Below are 15,325 nucleotides of genomic sequence, written 5' to 3' on the forward strand. Positions count from 1 at the left end.
ATTTTACAGCAGATTCCTTCATAATTTCATTTACTTGCCTTCCAGCAAAGAGCCATTGAAGGGCTGCGGGGAGACCAGGTGAGGGCTGCAGAGCCTCCCCAGAGAAGGCAGACCGGACAAGGACGCCCTTCATATGCAAATGCCTCGTGTGGAGGCGGCCTTCACATTTTGGTTCTCTTGGGAATCCGGTCTGTCATTTTGGGCCATTGAAACAGGAACCAGGAGAGGCTGTCCAGGTGTGGCTGGGGGTTGGGGAGAGGATAAGTTCTCCATCAGGAGAGCCCTAGGGAAAGGGCGCCCAGGAAGAGTGGAAATGAGATGCCTCCGCAGGAGTTCAGGTCCGCCCACCTGGTCATGCCCCTGGCCTCCTCTCAATGTCACGCTCCTGCTCCCCGCTTTTGCCTCTCACTCCCAGTGTCCATCTCTGCTCTACCTGCCCCTGTCCTGGCATTGGCCCCTTCTCCAACTTCCAATTTCACAGGCCCTGTGCCTCAGTTTCTCTGCAGATTGTTGGGTTCTTGGATGATTCTCCTCTAGCTCCAGGCCTTCCTCCTAACTCCCTCTCCCTCCACCCCTCTCCCACCTCCTTCCTCAACGTGGGAAACCTCCAGGGAGGGTGAAACTGACATGCACGTGACGGACGCCCTCACCCCATCTCCGTGACCCACTCCCTGGATGCCCTTGGGTGGGGCGCTGGCTCCTGTCCGCGGCTCCCCCCGCCAGTGCCAGCTCCCGCCCCTCGGGTCCCCCGACCCGGCTGGCTCGGCGCCCGAAGACGAGCTGGGGGCGGGGCGGGGGGCGGAGCCCGCAACAAAGACTCGAGCGAGCTGGGGGGCGGGGGTGGGGCGGAATCCCGGCCGCCGGCGAGGCGGGGGAGGTGGCGTGGAGGGTCGCCCCTGCCGCGCGGGCGGGGTCGCGCCTGGTGGCGGTCCCCGCGCCGAGGCGCCGCTAGGGCTGGCGGGGGGGACGGAACGCCGGGCTGGGGGCGCGTCATGTGGCCGCTCACGGTCCCGCCGCTGCCGCTGCTCCTGCTGCCGCTGCTGTGCTCAGGCCTCGCCGGACAGGTAGGGGCCCGGCGGGCAGGTGTGGGCGCGGGGGAGTCCCGGAGGGCAGGGGCGCGCGGAGGGTCCTCGGAGAAACGAGGTCGGGGTCTCCATGAGCCACCCCCCCAGAGCCGCAGGGTGGCGAGGGACGAGGGGCGGGGGTCGCAGCGGGGGAGGGGCTGGGACATCCACCCTGGCATGGGGGAGTAGCAGGGGGACTTCAAATGCAGCCCCAAACCGGGATGGTTTGGGAGACAGCATGATCCTTGCTTTGGGGCTCTTAACCCCTCGGTGACCGGTGACCTGGAGCCCACACCCCGCCGTCTCTCTGGAGCTGAGTGAGGTGGAGGGGGAAACTTCGGGGGGCTTTAGGATGTCGCTTACCCTTCACTTCTCTATCATGGCCCAGGTGTTAGCTGAAGCCCCCCACTTCCCATCTGCACCCCCAGAGTGGGGAAGGGGGCGGGACTCACGTGTGAGTGACTGATGGGGACGTGTTTGAGGTGCTGGGGGGGGCAGGATAAACGTGTCTTTGTGTCGCTCTGGGTGTGACCGAGGGGAGTTTGTGTGTGTGGCCCTGCAGGTGTTTGTCCAACTGTAAGTGAGTTGGGGTGTGACTAGGAGAGGGTGTTTGTACGTGAGGGAGAGTCTGTGTGTGACAGTGGGTGGCTGTGACCGGAGGGTTGGTGTGATGATGAAGCTTGTGAGCTTTCCATGGAGTTGTGAGTGTGTATGTGACTGGCAGTGTGACATCAATTCAAGTGAGGACCGTGTTAATCCTGGGGGTATTTGTGCAGCTATAGCTGTGTCAAGGACTGTGTGTGACAGTTTTTGCATGACCCTTTCCAAATGCATGGGTATTGTACAAAACGCATGTGACCAGGTGTGTGACTGGGTGAGAGCTGAGATGACCATGTGCCATTCTATGCCTTTGAATAAATTACTCTAAAAGAGGGAGTGGGGGGGATTGTGTGTGCAAAAGAGAGCATCCACATACCCGTGTGTGCGTGCGTGTAGATTTCTTGTAAACCCCATACATGTTCTCACAGATGCAGGTCTGTCTCCTTGTGGTACCCCATCGCTTGGGCAGGTTTGGGGAACCTTGCAAAATGTGAGGGTCCAAGCTTTCTTCAGCTATTGAGAAACCTCTTTTCCTCCATCTTGGGGTTGGGAATACCCCCTATGGAGGGGCTTAGAAGGAAGCTGGAATCAAAAATAATGAAATAATAATTATAACTGCAAGCATTCCTAAGTGCTCATTATGTGAAGGGCACTGTTTCAAGCACATAGTCCCAAGGAAGGCATTTACTCTCCTCAGTGCCCTACTGGTGGATGCTATTGTTACCCTTAGAGATGGGGAAACCAAGGCAGAGAAAAGGACAGTCACTTGCTCAAGCCCAGACAGCTCAGGAGTCGCAGAGACAGGACTGAACCGAGGCAATCAGGTTCTTGAGCCACATGCTTACGAGCTTGTTGAAGAATTCACTTCAAGGGTATGGACAGTGTCTGTGTAGATGTCACTAGGTGGGGTTTTCAGGTAGAAACTCAGAAGAAAAACACCTTCCTTAATCTGACCAGCAGAAGAAAGGAATCAGCTGTGCCCACCCCCAGTGGGGGCTTGGGAGGATGGAGGATACATTCTAGACAAGAGGATTTTCAATTCCATGCGGAGAGGTGTGGGATCCCCTCCTCTCGTTTCCCCATCTCAGCACCTACACACTGGTTGGGAAAAGGAGTGCGGTCCAGCACCTGGCATCCGGTCCAGCACCTGGCATCCGGCTGCACACAGTAGGTACTCAATTGATATGTAAGCTGGAGAAAAGCAAAGAGGAACACATGAAAAGACGGACAGTCAGAGACCAAGAGGCACACACTTGAACTGCTGGAAAAAAATGAACCAGGGACGAAGCTGAATTTGGTTTCTATGAAGGGTTCTTGGAATCACCACCTGGGGACTGTCCCTCACCCCTGCCAGTCCCTAGAGAACGCTAGATTGCCTATTCCAAGTGGTGCCAGAGAGTTCGCTGAGAGCGGTGCAGTTAGGGGTGAGTCCCACGTACCTCATGGCTGGGAAGGAGTTGCTTGGGGGCGGGGCTAATTGTGTAATCATGGAGGCGGGCCTCAAGGGCAGGCTGCTGGGGGCGGGACTAATCAGACAGCCGTGAAGGCGGGGCTAAAGAGCACATGGGGCGGGGCCAAGATGGAGTAATGAGTTGGGGCTGGACTGATGGAGTCCTGCCATGGACTGCAGTGCCCCGGGTGGCCTCGAGGGGCACTGCATGGTGGGAAAACAGTTTCAGCCCCTGCTAACCCCTGAGAGGGCGCTCTGCCCCCTCTTCCCTCCCTCCATCGCTTCCTAGAACCCCCCCCATCCCTAATGGGTTTCTCCATGTATCATTCTTAGAAATCAGGTGTGGTTATGGAGGTTTATGGAGGTGGATCTGAGGCCACACCTGAAAGAAATGAAAGAGGGTGCCTTGTGTATCTGGGACAAGAGCATTCAAGGCAGGAGGGATAGCAAGTGCAGAGGCCCTGAGGTGGGAACAGTTGTGGGCGAGTGCCATTTGGCCAGAGAAGTCCAGAATGGCAAGACCACACAGGAACTTGTGGTTGTGGGCAGGAGTTTAGATTTAACTGGAAAGCAAAAAAAGTTGCCATGTCAGAGGTCTTGTTCATCCATCCAGGGTTTCTCCAGTTGTTCTGGGTTCTGGCCAGCGAGTGGCCCTGTGCATGATCTGAAGCATCCAGAGGACCTGATAACTCTAAGCTCATCATCTTTCCTAAGGGAAAAATTCCCTCTTCCTGACCCCTGGGAAGTCCTTCCTACAATCTAACTGTATCATTGACACTATCTGGGTTCAGGGTCAACTCTCTCAGGGGATCTCCAGAGCATGGTGGGGAGAGATAGTCCAATTTGGACCAGATACCCCAGGACCTTTACATTTTCCATTCCCTCTGCCTGGGACACTGTACCCCTAGGAGCAGTTACTTGACTTCCTCCCTCTCTTCTTTATGCTTAAATGTCATCTCCTCCAAGAAGACTGCCCTGGCAACCATCTAAAATAGCCTCCCCACTTCCACCCTTGGAGCTCTTACTGTTATTTTTCTTCATCGCCCTTGTCACTTCTTTTCCATGTTTTATGTGTTCATTTATTATCTGTCTCCCCACTAGAACAGGAGCTCATCAGGCAAAGTTTGTTACCACTCCACTGCCTGGAATAGAGCCTGGCACACATAGGTGCTCAGCAAATATCTGTTGAATGAATGAGTGGGTGGACCCCCTACATACACAAAGGGTCTCTTTCTTTCTCAAGTCATAAGATTCTTGTACACTAGTTCCCCCTCTAAACTAATGAGGAGTACATTCCAAAACCCCCGTAGATGCCTGAGACTTGGTATAGTACCAAACTCTGTATCTACCATTTGACCCAATATCCCCTGCCCGTTCTTACACACCACCCATAATACCTGAGTTATTCTGCACTTGCATATTTCATTTATTTATAATCATTTATTTATATCATTATACTTAAGCTTTGGGACAATTATTGGGTAAAATAAGATACCTGAACACAGCACTGAAATACCAAGATGGCCAATCTGATAACTAGCAAGTGGGGTGCATGCACAGAGGGGTGATCCACGTCCCAGGGAGGATAGTGCAGAGGTGTTCCAGGGTTTGTCCCTCCCAGTTGTTTTGGGTTCTGGTCACACTATTAAGAATAGTGCATAATTGGGCTGGGGATGTGGCTCAGTGGTAAAGTGTTTGCCTGGCATACATGCAGCCCTGGGTTCAATCCCCCAGCATAATAATTAAAAAAAAAAAGAATAGTGTGCAATTAAAAACTTACAAAGCCAGGAGTGATGGTGCACACCTGTAATCCCAGCAGCTCAGGAAGCTGAGGCAGGAGGATTGCAAGTTCAAAGCCAGCCTCAGCAACTTAGCAAGGCCATAAGCAGCTTAGCAAGACTGTGTCTCAAAATAAAAAGGCTGGGGATGAGGCTCAGTGGTTAAGCACCCCTGTGTTAACAAAACAAAAACCAACCTTATGAATTGTTCGTTTAAGGAACTGTCTGTTGCTAAGGGGGAACCAGTGTACCAAGGGAGGATGCAGGGACTCCTGGAGCAAAGGCATTAAGAAAACCCATCTTCCTTACTGTGCTTGAAATCCATTATAGGGCAGCACTGTTTAGGGTTAAGATGCTATTCTTCCTGAGCTCCTTTAGAGCATATGAGTGTCCCAGGTGGAGGGAGGTAAATGAAATGTTCAAGACTTCAAAACCCAGAGCCTGGTGGGGCTAGGCCTAAGATAAGGAGCTGAGGCGACACCTAGTGGTGAAGTGAGGTTTTTGCAGGAACTTTGTTCCTGTGTGCGTGATGCTTATGCGTGTCGGTGTGTGTGTTTGTCTTAAGCCAACATAAGTCAGGCAGTTGTTTCTAGTACAAAATTTAAGGGATTCAAACCTTTTAAAATTTTTATTTAAATTTTTTTGTAGTACTGGGATTTTAATCCAGGGATCCTCTACCACTGAACTACACCTCCAGCCCCTTTTGATTTTTATTTTGAGACAGGGCCTGGCTAAGGTGCCCAGGCTGGCCTGGAACTTGTGATCCTCCTGCCTCAGGCCTCCAAGTCAGTGGAACTACAGGCATGCACCACCACACCCAACTAACCAAATTTTTTAAGAAAGGCAAAATTTATGCAAAATATCTATGCACAAAATGTCAAAAACTTAAATAAAAATGGGAATCAATTCTGCCCCTGTACAACTTGCCTCACTTTAATCCTGGGCCCATAGGAATTGTCTGTAGTATGTGCACATGTTCAGTGACAGTATGTATGTTCAGGGACTGTCACAGTTGTGCCTCCGTATCTGCAGGAGACTTGTTCCAGGACCTCCTACAATACCCAAATCTGCCCATGTGCAAGTCCTTTATGTAAAACGGTGTAGCTTTTACGTAGAACCTATGCAACCCTCCTGTAGACTTAAAATCATCTCTAGACGACTTACAATACCTAATAAACTGTTAATGCTATGGAAAGAGTTATCCTGTATTATTTGGAAAATAATAAAAAGTCAATACAGGTGCAATTTTTCCCCAGTATTTTTGATCCAGCATTGGTTGAACCTGCAGAATACTCAGCATTGGGCAAGCCTGGCACAGGGACGTTTGTACCACAATTATACCTATGGATGTGTGTGCATGTGACTCTGTTCCCTATGCATCCATCATGTGGGTGGGCGTGTGTTTCTTATGAGCCCAGCAGCTAGTCTGGGCAATGGCTTTGTGTCCCCAGAATTCAATGTCAGTTTTGGGGAGCCAGTAACATGCAGTTATAATTTATTTGTGCATTCGTGCATTCATTTGGAAAGCATTCGCTGAGAACCCTCTGTTCCAAGCCTCTTAGCACACACCAAGGTCTGGGTGATAGTTTGTGCACTCAAGCAGTGGGGTGGAAGAGTTTACCTCTCTGGAGGTTTTGAGCCTGGCTGTGTTGGGAAGAGGGTGTCAGGGCTAGGGTTGGGGCTCAGTGGTAGAGTGCTTGCCTAGCATGTGTGAGGCACTGGGTTCAATCCTTAGCACCACATAAAAAAATAAATAAAGGGAAGAGGGTTTCATGATGGAAGCAGAGTTTGATGCCACTATTATTATTATTATTATTTACCAGGGATTGAACTCAGGGGCATTCGACCACTGAGCCACATCCCCAAGCCTATTTTTGTATTTTATTTAGAGACAGGGTCTCACTGAGTTGCTTAGTGCCTTACTGTTGCTGAGGCTGGCTTTGAACTTGCAATTTTCCTATCTTGGCCTCCCTAGCTGCTGGGATTATAGGCGTGTGTTGACTGTGCTCAGCTTGATACCACTTTTAGTTAACAGGGCATCCACACTCCTTTCCCCCTGGGATGGAAACTCAATCTGTCCCAATTTTCATCCATCCAAGGCTTAGCCACAAACCAAGTCAGAACCAGGAAAGAGCAGAGAGTAGTCTGAATGAGTTCTCTGAGGTCTGTATGCAAAAGCTTACTTGCATGGCTCCCAGGAATCCCAGTAGTCTCTAGGTGCCTGTCCACATGTACCTTACACACAGTTCTGACAATCCTGGGCAACTAGCATCTGAGTCCAGTTTAGCAGAAAAGAAGAAAGAAACCAGAAGGCAAACTCCGCTGAGATTTTGAATGAAGAGGCGAAGAGTTCCTCATCTTTTAGGTCCCAAGACAGCACCACAGATTCCCAGTTCTTTCTACTTCTCTTGTAACCCCTATGAAAAGGCCACTGAGAGAAGCACTGGGGTGTGAAGAGATGTGACAGAGCTTGCTGTGGAGTGGCTTTATGTCGACAGTCAGGGAGACAGATGTGGCAGATGTGGTCCATTGTGCAAAATGTCAAGTCAGACAGGCTTCCTGGAGGAGGTGGCTCCAGTTGAGCCTGAGGGTCGAGTGCATGAAGACGGGAGAGTGGACATTCCATGCAGAAGAAGGTTGTTGGCCAAGCTAACAAGACCTGGAAGCATGCGGTGTGTTCTAGAAACGCGAACTAAGGTGGAGCCTGGCTGGGTCCATGGGGAGGTGAGATTTGGAGGTGAACTTGGAACAAGAGGTTGTGATCTGACTATAAAGACATTGAATGCTGGGTTAAGGGTCTTAGAATTTATTGAGCTGACAGTAAGTCATAGGAGAGACAGCGGTGGGCAGGGAAGAGAGAGTTCAAATGAAAGATTTTTAAAATTTTAAATTGTGGGTAAAATACAAATAATATATAATTTACCATCATCACCATTTCCAGGTATTCAGTTCAGTAATATTAAGAAAATTCACACTATTGTGCAACCAGTTAAACTCATTTTATCGTGCAGAACTGAAACTCTGTACCTATTAATCACTTCCTGATCCCCCTCCCTCCCACTCCTGGTACCCTCCATTCTGATTTCTGTTTGTATGAATTAGATTGTTGATTGATGTCTTTATAGAATCACCTGTAAGAGGGACCCCGCAGGGCTGGGATGGTGGCTCAGTGGTAGAGCACTTGCCTCGGATGTGAGGCACTGGGTTTGATCCTTAGCACCACATACAAATAAATAAATAAAGATATTGAGTCCATCTACAACTAAAAAAAATATTTTTTTTTTTAAAAAAAGAGGGACCACACATGGTTTGTCTTTTTGTGACTGCTTATTTCCCTTGGCATACTGTCCTCACAGTTCATCCGTGTCCACAGGATTATTTCCTTCCTTTTGAAGGCTGAATCATATTGCATCATAAGGATGCCCACATTTTGTTGATCTGTACCTGGACACTCGGCTGGCTTCCGCCTCTTGGCTATTACGGGTAATGCTACTGAGAAGATGGGTGTGCAAATATCTTGCTGAGGACTTGCTTTTGATTCCCTTATGTCTATACCCCAGAGTGGAGTCTGTGGATCCTATAGCAATTCCATACTTATTTATTTTTTAAAAATTTAACCTTTATTTTATTTATTTACTTTTATGTGGTGCTAAGGATTGAACCTGGGGCCTCACCCATGCTAGGCAAGTGCTCTCTCACTGAGCTACAGCCACAGCCCCCATGTATATTTTTGAGGGCCCTCTGAGCTGTTTTCCTCAGCAGCTGCACCCTTTAACGTCCCCAGCTAGGGTGCCCTAGTGGTCTACATCCTTGCAAACACATGTCACTCTGTCTGCAAGCTCAAGTCACAACATTTTTATTAGTGGAATAAGAGATAATGCCATTTGACGTGCATTTCTTTTTAAAACTTTGAAAATTTGATTCATTAATATGGAACTCATGGCCACCAGCATTATAACTCACACCCAAATAAAGTTTATCTAACACGTGGCTTTTCTCAGAGCCTTGCACCGAGGACCACTACACAGCACCTCGGACCCTGCGGAGGGTAACATTCAAGGACATGAAGTCGCCAGCAAAACGCACAGAAGTGTGGAAAACAGGACACTAAGTAGACTGTTAAAAATGTGCTCGTTTATAGTATGAAACAGAGCTATCTGGTTGTTCAGCCTCAGCTGGGAACCGGTGCCCAGTCCAGCAACATTTTGATACTCTGCACATGGCCACAAATTACCAAAAAAGTCCCAGCAGTTGGACTTAGACATATAAATAAGTTGTATCAAATAGGCAAGTTTGTCAGTAGGGAATCCGAAGATGTCGAGGCTCCACTCTGTAAGTCTAGGAATGGAACTGCTGGCTCAGTGGAGGTCCTCTGAACAGGCTTTCAGAACCCCAAAGACTCTTCCAGAGAGAGCCGCAGTTCCCTCTCCCACCGGCAGGGGGAGCCGTCGGCGGCTGCGCATCCTCCTCAACACCTGCGCGCCTCTCTTTCCTTTTGGACTCTCTGGTGGGTGCACCGTGGTTCCTCCTTGTGGACTTAATTTGCATTTTCTGATGATTAATCATGCTAAGTACTTTTCACCTCTTGATCGACCACCTGGATACCCCCTTTTGTCTGTTCAAGTCTTTCGCCTGCTTCTCATTAGGCTGCCTGCCTTCTCCTTATTGCTTTGTAGGAAGGTGTGAGTGTGTGTGTGTGTGTGTGTGTGTGTGAGTGAGAGTGTGTCCAGATTGTATATAGACACACACAACCATAGCTTACATAAATATAAAACCAGAATACGAGCGCCTGATTGGACATAAGGATGACAAACATAGTCCCCTAGTCTGTGAGTTTCCTTTTCATTCTTTTAATGGCTTCTTTTAATCAATAGAATTTCTGAATTTTAACATAGTTCAGATCATAATTTTTTTTTCCCTTCACGGATGGTGCTTGTCAGTGGGTCCTATTTTAAAAATCCTTGCCCACAACAGGGTAATGAAGATATCCTTCCACGTTTTCTCCTAAAAGTTTTAGAGTTTGTCTCTCCCACTTACATGAACAATCCATCTAGAATTGGTTTCTGTACAGGGTGTGAGGTAGGAACCAGCCTTCATTTTCTCCCCCCCATGAACTGGTTTAAATATCCCAGTACCATGGAGACTCAAATCAAAACCTGGGCGTCTTTGGGAAAGTTTCTTAGCATCTTTGTGCCTCTATTTCCTCTTATAAAATGGGAAGTATAGTCCTGTCTATTCTGAGTCGTTACCTGTGCCTTGCTACAAGTGGTGCCTGGTACCTAACAGAAGCTCAAGACACGTTAGCTATGATTCGTATTACTCTGAAAGCGGTGAACTTTGTTTTTTTCCTCCTGAGGATTTTTCTTGGGGTAGGCCCCCATTTCTTTTTTGGGGGTACTGGGGATTGAACTCAGGGGCACTCGACCACTGAGCCACATCCCCAGCGCTATTCTGTATTTTATTTAGAGACAGGGCCTCACTGAGTTGCTCAGTGACTCACCTTTGCTGAGGCTGGCTTTGAACTCATGATCCTCCTGCCTCAGTCTCCCGAGCCTCTAGAATTACAGGTGTGCACCACTGCACCCTGGCCCCCATTTCTTTCAGTGGTTCTCCGGCATGATGCTCAGAATGATGGTGAGGAGAGGAAGAGACACTTTTTGAGATGTTTTCTGCATCAGGATCCACTGGCTCAGTGCTGGGGAGGCAGGGAGAATAAGGAGTTAAAGGGGAATAACCTCTAGTTTCTGACTGTGAGTACATCAGCGCAAGGACCAGGGTGAAGCCAGCGTCATTCAGTCCTTAGAAGGCACTTACTCTCATTTAGTGCAACTGCAGGACACCTGGGAGGGTGGGAGGTCACAGGAAAAGTATAAGAATGTTCCTTGCTTTTTTTTTTTTTAAACCCAGGGGTGCTTGACCACTGAGCCTCATCCCCAGCCTTTTTTTGTATTTATTTAGAGACAGGGTCTCACTGAGTTGCTTAGCGCCTTGCTTTTGCTGAGGCTGGCTTTGAACTCAGGATCCTTCTGCTGGGATTACAGGCATGCACCACCGCAGCCAGCTTGTTCCTTGCTTTTTAACAGCTTTATGGAATATGGTTTACACAGCATAAAATTCATCTGTTTACATATGCAATTCAGTGACTTTTCATAAATTTGCAGTTATGCAGCCATCACCCCAATCCCATTTTACAACATTTCTGTCCCCCTCAAAAGATCCCTCACTCCCCTTTGCATTCCCTCCCCACTGCTGACCCCAGTTCCAGACAATCGCTAATCTACTTTCCATCACATTGATTTGCCTTTTCTGGGTACTTTGTACAAATGAAATCATAAAATATGTGGCCTTTTCTGGCTTCTTTTATTTAGCAAAATATTTTTGAGGTTCACCCACATTGTAGAAAATATCAATAGTTGTTCCTTTTGTGGCTGAAGGGTTCCCTTATATTGATGGACCGAGGTTTTTTTCTCCATCGCCAGCTGATGGGCATTTGGTTGCATGCCTTATGAATCATGCTGCTCTGAATATTCATGCATGTGTCTTTTCATGGTCGTATAATTTATTTCTCTCGGGTAGATGGAATTGTTAGGTCCTATGATAGACTATGTTTAACTCTTTAAGAAATTGCTACCCTGTTTCTCAAAGTGGTTGCAACAATTGATATTCCTAGTAGCAATGTCTGTGGTTCCAGTTTTTCCACATCCTCATCAATACTTGATACCATCTTTTTTATTTGATGCCATTCTAATGAACGCAATGTGTCATTAGTTCTGTGAAACACACTCGTAGAAGTGTCCAAAAATCAGGTGGATTTAGTGGTCTGAGCTCTAGGTGGAGATCTGGGCTGTAGACAGGCCTCAGGTAATAGATTGATTTAGTCAGTCAATCAAGAACAATTTCTTAGAGATGGGGATGTAGCTAAGCTGTAAAGAACTTGCCTAACATGCACCAGGCCCTGGGTTTGATCCCTATGAACAACCCCCCCCCACACACACACACACATACACACGAAGAAAGGGAAAGAAAGAAAGAACAACTTCTTGAGCATCTACTATGTGCCATGTGCTGTTCTAGGTCCTGAAGACTCAGCTGACAAAAATAAAGACATAATGGGGCTGGAGTTGTGGCTCAGTGGTAGAGTGCTTGCCTAGCATATGTGAGATCCTCAGCACCGCATATAAATAAAGATATTGTGTGCATCTACAACTAAAAAATAAATAAATGATTAAATATATATATACACACACACCCAGTAGTGGATCTAGTACTGAGTAGATCACTGCTGGGAGAAGCCTGATTGCCCTGAGCTAGGGCAGTGACACACAGCCCTCAGGGTGAGAAGATGAGAGGTATCATTGGGTTTCAACTTTTTCTTGGGAGGTTGCAGGAAATGCTAGTGTGTGTGTGTGTGTGTGTGTGTGTGTGTATATATATATATGAATGACAGTCCTAGGGGTCTATGGTCTAGTGGAGGAGACAGACCATCAACAAATAGAAGTGCAATACACAATAATATCACATGGTGAGGGTTCTGATAGTTAAAAAATAAGTAGAGTAAAGGGTGAAGCGTCATGGGGGCTCTGATTGCAGATGAGGTGGTCAGGGAAGGTCGTTCAGAACGGATGGCCATATTTGGACTTGGGGGTAAGTTCAGTGGGGAGCTTGTGCTTAGCAGGCATGAGGCCCTGGGTTTAGTCCACAGCACCCCTTCCCCAAAGACCATATCACTCAGGGTCCAGTCAGGGAAACAACCATTCATGTCGATCAGAGAGAGCGGATTTAACACAGGGGATTGGCTAAGTGGGAGATGGAGGAGTTGAGAAGCCAGATGGCATAATCAGGGAATCCAGCTACAGGCCTCGGCAGAAAGCTGCTGGAGGGACACTGGAGAAGCTCTTGTGGAGCCATGGAGGGGGTGTGGGCACAGTCACAAAGCACCACCCCCACCAACCCGGGTAGAGAGGAGAGAAACCGGGTTTCTCCCTCCGCACTCTCCAATCTCCCTCCAGTGCCTCCCATTGGTTGAATCTAACAGGAAGTCAGTGCGCAAAGGAACCTGGGAAATGTAGTTTTTTCTGCAGGAGGGCATGGCGTGACTCTGACCCATACAAGGATATAGAATAGACATAGAAGAAATAGGGGAACAAGCCATGTGGGCGTCTGTGGTAATAGAGTTTTGGGTAGAGAGAGCAGCCAGGGCAAAGGTCCTGAGTGTGCCAGGTGGAACCAAGGCCCTGGGGTTGGGTAGGATGGTACAGATCGAGTGTGCCAAATGTGAGGGGCAGGGGCAGGACAAAGCCCAGAAGGGAGAAGCAGACATTCAGGAAGTAGGAAGGGACCGTGAGGCTACAGAAGTGGGAAAACCAGGGAGTGATAAGGTATGTCTGAAATAAGGGAAGAAATGGCTTTCAAGAAGAAGGGGAAAGCCAGGCCCAGTGGCGCAACTACTCTGGAGACTGAGGCAGGAGGATCGCGCCGGCTTAGCAACTTAGAGAACACCTGTCTCAAAAATAAATACACAAATCCACATATAAAGGGTTGGGAATGTAGCTTAAATAAAGCTCCGTGCAAGGTAATTGATGCCTTTGGGAGAGGAGTTTGGGATCCTGGAGGAGGTGGGAGGCCAGGAGGTGCACCCAGTAGTGGATCTAGTACTGAGTACGGAGATCACTGCTGGGAGAAGACTGTTGCACTGAGCTAGGGCAGTGACACACAGCCCTCAGGGCGAGGAGATGAGAGGTATCATTGGGTTTCAAATTTTTCTTGGGAGGTTGCAGTAAATGCTAGCAAGTCCATTTTCCGCGTTCAGTGCTAATAAATGGAAGTTTTGTACAAGTAAGCAAGGACACTTTTTTTTATCACTTGCAAATAATAACAATGGCATTTACTATTTATGAAAAATGTACCATGTCCTAGACAATGTACAAAGCACTTTACAAGCACTGTCCTCCCTCTCTGTCCCCCAGGCTCACTCTGTTCCGACCACACTAGCTTCTTTCCTATTCCTTGAACATTCCTGCCCCAGGGCCTTTGCACTTGCTGTTCCTGATGCTTGAATTCTTCTCCAGATATCCAAATGGCTTCCTCCCTCGCCTTCTTAAATATCTGCTTAACTGTAACCTTCCTCAATTTAAAATCAACTCTCCCCTCTGTAGTCCCTATTCCCCTTCCTCAGATATTCTATTTGTATTTCACTTTGTTTCTTGTCTGACTCACCCCACAGCTCCGCGAAGGTAGGCATTTTTGTCTGTTGCTCTCTGGGGTGTAGTTGATGTTCGATAGATCACTTGGTTCTCAGGGCAGCCAAACCATTTACCTGTAACAGAGCCATCAGCCCTCACAACCACCCATTTTGCAAATGAGGAAACTGAGGCAGAGAGGAGCAGTCACTGCTGGAGGTCACGTAGGTGTAGAATCTGCCTCTCGGGGTGGTCGGGCTCAGAGACAGTCCTTGAACCCCACTTCCACCGCCAGGTTCTGCGCTTCTCCGGGGCGAGCCCTCCGAGAGCGGCCGCGGGAAAGGCCTGAGTCATCGCCGCCTCCAGACGGCGGCGGCCGCGGGCCAAGGGCGACGGCGGCGGCGGCGCGAGGTGATGCGGGGACGCCAGGAGGGGGCGTGAGTGCAGGCAAAACAGAGGAAATTAAGCCCCGCCGGGCGCTCCTCCCGCTGCCCGCCGCCCCGCCGCCGGCTGGTGCGTGGGTGGGTGGGCGGCTGCGGGCTGCGCTCCCCTCTCCGCCGAGAGCGGGCCCCGGAGCCGTCCCGGGCCTGCGGCCAGAGGGTCCCAAGTCCAAGTTCCCCGCCCCCACCCCGAGTTCAAGTTGAGCGTCGCGGGGCCTGGCACTGGCCTGCCCGAGGCGCCTCCAGGGCCCCGGGACCCCTCCCTTGTCGCCCTCCGCTGCGCAGGGAAATCCTCCCGCTGCCCAAGTGACCCCCGCCACCGCACCTCCAGCGACGAATCGCGCCTACTGCTCCGGGCCACGCCACTCTGGGCTTCCCTCCTCCCGAAACTAACGAGGGACCCCAGAGTGTCCTGGTACCGGGGAAACCCCTTCCCCGGGGGACCCCAGGCTGCCCGATCGTCGGGGCGCACGGGGGTCGGCCCACGCCCCCTGCCCGCCCGGGGCTGAGAGCCGGGTTAGAGTCCTAACAGCAGTCGGTGAATGGGGACTTGCGACCCCGGCCCCGCGCCGGCTTTGGTGGTCGAGATGGGGCGGCTGTCCCCACTCTAGACGCGGGGCACCGCGGCGGGGACCTCGGAGGGGCTGTGCGTGGAGGGTGGCACCGGGATGCCCCCGGTGGGGGAGTGGGGATGCCGCCGGGGGGCGGGGCTGGGGATGCCGCGGCGTGGGGGTGGGGCGGGTGGGGACGCGCTGGAGGGGTCCCCGCCCTGTGGGGCGTTCCTGGCCGGGGGCTCCGGGCCGAGGGGAGGGGG

The 15,325-nt window shown here is 50.0% G+C and overlaps 1 protein-coding gene and 1 long non-coding RNA gene across 2 annotated transcripts in view; one reads left to right on the plus strand and one right to left on the minus strand.

The window, feature by feature from the left end:
* The first annotated feature begins 966 nt into the window (after window positions 1-966).
* The window catches only part of Olfm2 (olfactomedin 2), a 60,464-nt gene continuing 46,105 nt past the window's right edge, over window positions 967-15,325 (plus strand). The window contains exon 1 of the mRNA XM_046437766.2: window positions 967-1,064. Within this exon, the coding sequence (XP_046293722.1) occupies window positions 993-1,064 (72 nt within the window). The 5' untranslated portion in view covers window positions 967-992. The remainder of the gene's footprint in view (window positions 1,065-15,325) is intronic.
* Window positions 7,683-14,453, minus strand: LOC131423901 (uncharacterized). Its single transcript, XR_009226041.1, has 3 exons — window positions 14,109-14,453; window positions 10,393-10,587; window positions 7,683-9,428 (listed from the first exon to the last, which is right to left on the minus strand). It is a non-coding gene; the product is annotated as an uncharacterized LOC131423901 (long non-coding RNA).

The sequence above is a fragment of the Marmota monax genome, unplaced genomic scaffold (assembly GCF_021218885.2).
Source record: "Marmota monax isolate L192 unplaced genomic scaffold, Marmota_monax_Labrador192_F-V1.1 WCK01_AAM20220418_F8-fsc00021, whole genome shotgun sequence".
Classification (NCBI taxonomy): Eukaryota; Metazoa; Chordata; class Mammalia; order Rodentia; family Sciuridae; genus Marmota; species Marmota monax.